General features: G+C 50.7%; 1 protein-coding gene across 1 annotated transcript; it reads left to right on the forward strand.

Moving 5' to 3' along the window:
- Positions 1-5049: 5049 nt before the first annotated feature.
- On the forward strand, positions 5050-6639 carry EMH_0054490 (uncharacterized protein; the record flags this gene model as incomplete). The annotated part of the gene is made up of 4 exons (XM_013497125.1): positions 5050-5273; positions 5733-5819; positions 6229-6309; positions 6465-6639. 4 exons carry the CDS (start codon positions 5050-5052, stop codon positions 6637-6639), a joined length of 567 nt encoding a protein of 188 aa, XP_013352579.1.
- Positions 6640-6815: the final 176 nt, after the last annotated feature.

Genomic DNA, 6815 nt, shown 5'->3' on the forward strand with positions numbered 1-6815 from the left:
AACAGCAACTATGAGAGCTGCTAGTGTCGCGAGTGCCAATTGGATCGAATATTTGCCGCACACATGAGGACACGAGCTGGTTGTTTTTGCACAGAGCTGCACCTTGGAGTCACTTGGGTGCCTCTTTTGACAGTCAGAATCAACCTAAAAAGCAAGGAAGAATGCATTTTCCACGTCCAGCGAGTGTGTTAGCGCTGGGGCGACACAACGCTGCGTGCGCTCCCACGAAAATACGCTTAGGCCCAGGCCTAGGTGGATGATTTTGCTATGACCAGAAGTGGCGTTGTGGGGCATTTTTAGCAATGTGCGGAGCGTCGAACTGTTTGGTGTGCCGCCAACTATGATTGTGAAAGTATTTTTGATGGCTCCTATACATTTGTTTCGCCTTGTGGTGTGCCGTGCAGGATGGTGCGGTAACGCCAAACGCTTGAGCACCCCACTCACACTTCTTCTGAGTGGGCGAAAACCGGTGGTTCAGTTTGCATGCTGCAAGCGATGGTGACTGCTGCGCAGACTCACGGCCGCCCCGCTGTTGTTTTGCGTTGGGTAACATTGCCTCTTCCATCACTTTTGACGCTTTCTGATTTGCGTTTCAGAATAATAGAAAGGGATTTCGTTCTGCTGGTGTGGGCACGCAACGCGACCGCATCAGAGAACGGTAGAACAACAAGGAGACCCAAATTAGCTCCATGCTCACCTGCTTCCGTTTAAAGCATTTTTGAGCAAACAAGTGAAGCATTTGGAGTCGTGTTGCATGGCGGTGAATATACGGTGGTAGTAGTACCTGCGGAATGACCAGTGCAGGTATGCGAGGTACTGTGGGAACGCTGCGGGCGAGCGAGTCCCGCCTGTGCAGTCCGCGGCAAACGTGGAAAGTTTGAGTTGAAGTGGTCTTCATGTCTTTTCGACCCTGCAACGTCGTTTCCGCTGTTTAGCGAGAATCAAATATCTTTTCTGTAGGTGTCGTGAACCCGGAGAGGCTTTGAGTCTCATGCGTGACGGTACTAGCTCGTCGTTTTTGCACAGAGATGCACCTAGGTGTCACTTGGGTGTCTGTGTTGTGAGTCATCATCCTTCTTGAGGGGCAAATGGAAATGCGTTTTCCACCTCCAGCGAGTACGATTTTGTTAAGGAGGAACAAAGCTGAGTCTGGGCCCAGGAAACGGCGTTCGGATTCATGTCTAGGTGCACGGTTAGTTTGTTCTGGCCTGCGTTGCTGTGTAGGGGGCTTTGCAGTAATGTGTGGAGCGTNGCTTGCTGCACTGCCAAGTATCTGGGTGCATATATCGTCGGTTGTTCTTATGCATTCTCGGCGACATGCGTTCAGCCATCTGTGCTGTAGTATAGCTTGCTGCGTTGGAGTATCTTGGGTGAACTGCTGCTAGTGAATCAACGCTCCAGTTTGCCTACATCGATGCAAATGTTGGTTTTACACACTTGGAGGCCTTTTCTGACTTTAGTGGTCAATGCCGCACGTTTTGTTAGCTTTCCAGGTTATGAATAAGTAGGCACATCCTGCGGTTCAGATTAGGCTGCAGCAGCTCTCGTCTCTAATTACTAGCATACTTGGCGTCAAAGAGGATTGCTTTCTGGTTTGGCACGGGGGAGAGGCGTCCATCATGCAGACCAGCAACTTCGGCGAGTGGCACATAGACTGTGAGTGCAAGGACGTTAAACCCGTCATCATAGGCTGGAACCTGGTTCGAAGTGTACCATGATACGTTGAACAGTATGCCATAAACGCCGTAGCGTTCTTCGTCGGATGGCTCTGTGAATGCCCATTTTCTGCAGAAGGGGGCAAGTCCACAGGGTCATTGNCCTCCAGACCTACGGTGGTTCAGAAGGCTCTGCAGTGAGTGATTGTGGTTCGTAAAGCTTGTACGGTTGCTGCGTGGGGTTGGGTTTCGCACGTGATATATGGGGGGGAGAGTTTGTGTGGTTCAGGTTGCGTGTTCTTAGGCTTGTGTTTGCGATGAAAATGGGATGTGCTTAAACAACATTGCTACACCTTTGATATCTGTGGACCTATACCGGCACTCGCAACCCGCTTTTGAGAGGAGGCGATGCTTTCTTCAAGGGCTAACACTGCGGATCCTGCGGAAGTCTTCGCTGCTAATGCATTCCTCTGTGCAAGCAGTGAAAACAGGTCCATGTGGGTAGGGCAACTGCATTCTTATACTCGGACACCGTAGCTACATCGGCTAATGCAGCATAAACTGTGGCTGCCAGTTTTTACTTGTAACTGAAGCTTTCTAGCAGCGTTTGAATCATCACATCATCTCGTCCACAACCGTGCACCTGCCGCTATAGGTGGAGTTTTCTTCTAACGACTGGTAAATGATTGTAAACGTATTCCAATTCGACGTCCTGTGAAGCAATATGCACCCGTGCCCTGCAGTCTACACAAGGAAAGTGCATCAGCTACCATGGTTCTATAAACGTTTTCTGTGCCACAGCGCTCTCCATGTTAGGGGCAGACTAATGAGACATTTACTCATGAGGGGTTAATTGATGGATAGTTTTTTGGGTTGCAGCTCAGGTGTATGTATGGGAAAGGTGAGTCATCGATCTGAAGTTTCTTTCATTCACATAACAAATTAGTACCCGCATGATGCATCTGCGATCGCCTACAAGGTTCCAGGAATGGCGTTGGCATCTTTAGACCGTGGGTTGCTTCTTTCAGACGCCATTGCCACGGAGAGGACAGCTGCATTCCATTTGTGCGTTACTCCAGCTCTATGACGGATCTGCGCTGGCACCCGTGCCTTGCAGCGGCATCTTTGGCACTGCGTGCCGTGTCGTGCTGTTCAGTGCTTCTGCATTAATCCCCAGTGGAGCAGATGCATGCATCCTGAATGTCGGTAGCCTCTGAATGAGTGTAAACGTGCAGCGTGGAGTGGCTAGCACGCGCCATGAAATTATGCAGGGGCAGTGCTTCGTTTCGTACCCTAGAAAAATATTGCGTCTGGTGTACTGCCGCATCGTGCTTGCCTTAAATGCCCATGGTACGCCTTGTCCCACGAGTGACATGGGAGATTCGCATGAGCGTTGAAATGCACCATCGAACGATTGCTTTACGGATATACCACACAGTTCTACTTTAAAATTAGATGCAAGCCGCAATGCTGCAGTTCCATCGCTTTGTTCACTTTGCCACGCATGATCCTCCCAGGGCCAGGAAGTACGTCGATTTTGTCGCAGGACACAATTACAAAGGCAAATGGCCCCTATNGATCCTCCCAGGGCCAGGAAGTACGTCGATTTTGTCGCAGGACACAATTACAAAGGCAAATGGCCCCTATTCTGTGGTGATGCGCAGAAATATGACGCGCGTTCCATTAATCTGGACCCGGCCTTGTGCCCGTACGTGGGTATGAGTAACGGACATCTGTAGAGGGCTGAAAACTGATGAAAGAAGCTGTCTTTTGCGGTTTTTGTCGAGCATAAGTAGTGTTCGAGTTCCCTTTGCTTTGTGATCTATTGCTGAGCCCCTGCACTGTCTATGCGCGTAACGTAGTAGCGTGAATATTTCTCGCAAGCAGTTGAAACTCGGTCAATTGTACAGTCTTGTGCACCGGCGGTGCACATTATCGGTTTTACGGCCCTTCATGGAATTGCGATGTACCAATATTTGCTTACTCCCTCAGATAGTGTGTCGGTGTCACCGCAGAACAGAGATACAAAGGAGGATGGCGACTCACGCATGAATGGAAGCTTTACTTTACTGCGGACGAGCGTTCGTAGTAATCTTTAGCGCTTCTCGGCTTTTGTATCATCCTAAGGCGTATACCATGCATGGATAGTGGCCTCTAGATGGCTCTAGGTTTGTGATTTTATGTGTTGCCTCTTGCATGAGCTGGGGGTAGCCAAAACGGTGCTTCAGATTCTGTGAGTTCTGGATCGATGATATTTAGCGTAAAACGGGTAGGTACTACGTTTCCTTTTGGCCACCATACAGGTATGCCTTCAACAGCTCCTCGTGGCAGTTCCAAATGTTTCAATAGGGCTTTTCACGGCAATCACAAGACTCTTCAATGCGCGTGCAGCCTTGTTTGCGAAATTGCCGGCATATGTTTGCAGCTCAAGCACGTGCGTTGTTTTAGGAACGCAAAATAGCCACATCAGCGAACGTCACAAAAAGTGGTGGATGCTGTCCAGCTTCTTGACCTGTAACTGGGGGGCACTGCAATGTTGAAGCGATATGTGGAGCAATGCGACTCGCGGTGCATTGCGGCAAATATGTCGTGGTGGCTGTCCGTGCGCGGTGACAGGCGACGTTCTGCGTTGCCATTCCTGCAAATTGGAGAGAAGATAAATAGTGGCAGTGGAAGGCAGTGGGAGTGCGCTTTGTGAAGGGCCTTTGTTGTGCACTGCACCTGCGGCGTAGGTAAAGTTTGCACTGCCATGGCCTTGGGAATTTGCGGTGTTTTGTAGCATTTTCCCTTATTTGGGAGAAACAGCATCAACTGTTCCCGCTGCGACTTCTTCTGGATGCATGCTTTTGGGTTGTGCGAGCGTCATTCCTCTGTGAATGCCATGCATCCACTCATTGACTGGTTTCCTGTTCGGTGTCTCCGCACCTTGTTTAGCAAACTGTTCACGAGTCACATTTGTATTGCCAGCTAGTGCGTTGACACTTTCATCCAGCAATCAGCAGGGCAAAAATGCCGAACGTAAAGGTTTTAGCTTAGTTGCGCAACACGTTCGTGGACAGAAGGTATCTTCTCCAGCCGGTTTAGGGTCGGGTCGATGGTTGCGATATTCGTTGCACCGAGTGCTTATGGTGGAAATCAATTGCGTTGCTGTGCAAGCACGAGTAGATGCGAATTTTGTAGTGGATTATCTGGTACGGGTTGCGTACAGAAAATGGGTAGTGGTTCGTATTCTGTACAATCTGCATTGCAATGATGAAGTTTGACGTACCGCGGCAGGGGCCTTGCTCTGAACGCTGTCTTTGCAGGAGCGGGCTCCGGCGGCCCAGCGGACGCTCATGTCAGGTATGCACCAAAGGGCGATATTTCTGGATGACATCGCGTTTGGTGCAGGCTCATGGACGCGTGCTACTCGAGCCGGCGTGAAGAGCTTCCTTGGCCAGCAACGACGAAATTGCTTCTCTTGGCATCCGAACATTTGACTCGTATCTTCCTCTTTGCCTTTGCCAATCGTGCCACTTCAGTGGCGGAGGGCACTAACCACGCCTTGATTGTTTTTGCTCCGTTGCGCAGGGGCAAAAAGAAGCGATTGAGTGGCAATGACGCAATGCAATGCAGACGGTAGGTCGTTCGTTCCCGTTGGAACGCAGGCAGGCGTGAAATGGGGGCTCTGCATTTAATAATCCCCCCAGCTGCATGACGAGTTTGCATTGAACTGCTATGGTTACCAGGCACCTGTGAAGTAGTAGATGGATTTGTGGAATATCTTCTACACCTTTAGCAGCGCCAATGTGTTTGGTTTTCGCGTTTCGACAGATTGTGTCGGTTTGGCCGCGCAGAATAACTGTGCCCACAAACGGTGGATGCATCGCATCCTCGTGTCCTTCCGCTTGCCTGAGGTGTAGGTGCACAGTGACTGTGCGTATGGACGTGACTAGTTGGGCGGCGATGGCCGTGAAATACGCTCTATCTAATGGCATCGCTCCGGCGCACGCGAAACACTCTTGACTAGCTGTGTCAAGTGTCTGGGACTGCAGCCCTACAGTATGATGCAGATTATGTTGCGTACGTTGTGTGCAGAAGAACAGTGGCTGAGTTTTCGTGCCTTCAGCGACTTGAGTGCGAGGCACAGGGAGGGCGACTGAATGCAGCGATCACCTGTATCTCGTCAGTAGTCTCTATTTTTATTTCCGTTGAATCACGAGGCAACGGCGTGCAGCAAGCATGTCGATGTCGCCGGATGATACCGCCACGGTGACGCATGATCCACTCCGTTTGAGTGAAGCCCTTTTGCTGGATGCTTGATTGTCGCTGGGTTTGTGTGACCTGCACGGGCATCATACTGAGTGTGTGCAGCTTGATGCGTCGGTAGGTATCTGCGTTGCGTTGCGTGAAATGTGCAGTGAGTTTTGTTGTGTTTCGGCGAAGAGTGTACGTGAAGTGAATGCGTGGGTTTAGCGGCGGAGTGGTTGCGTGCAGGCGCGTTTTTGTTTAGCGAGTTATGTAGCGCTGCGGGATGCATTGCATCAACGGGATTCTGTCGTGACATCCGCATCTGCGAGAGGGTTTTGTGCAGGTTACAGGTGGATTGCTTTATTGCAGCATATGGGCGCATTTCTCGCGTTCGTTGCAGCCGCATGGAGGAACGTTACCCGAGGTGGGGTAAAGGCACTCCTTGGCCAGCAGCAACGCAGTTGCGTTATCTGAGCTGCGAAGATTCGACGCGCATCTTCATCTGTGCCTTTGCCAATCGTGTCACTTTAGTGGTCAGGGCACTAACCACGCCTTGGCGGCTTTTGCTCCGCGCGTCAGGGGATATAGCAGTGATGGAGAGACAATGACGGGATGGAATGCAGTCAGTAAGCCGTTTCTTTCCGTCGGAACGCAGCCAGGCGTGAAATGGGGGCTCTGCATTTGGGAATCTCTCCGGCTGCATGACGAGTTTGCATTGAACTGCTATGCTTCGCGCGCACCTGTGAACCGGTAGATGGATTTTTGGAATATTTTCTACATCGTCGGCCGCGCCACTGTATTAGGCGTTTGCATTTATACACATGGTGTTTGCATGGTCGCGCAGAATAGCTGTGCCTTCGAACGTCGGATGCATCACATTATCGTTCCCTTCTGCTTGCCTTAGGTGTAGATGCACGGCGACAGTGCGTA

Source organism: Eimeria mitis, genomic scaffold (assembly GCF_000499745.2).
Source record: "Eimeria mitis Houghton genomic scaffold, Emh_scaff2483, whole genome shotgun sequence".
NCBI lineage: Eukaryota > Apicomplexa > Conoidasida > Eucoccidiorida > Eimeriidae > Eimeria > Eimeria mitis.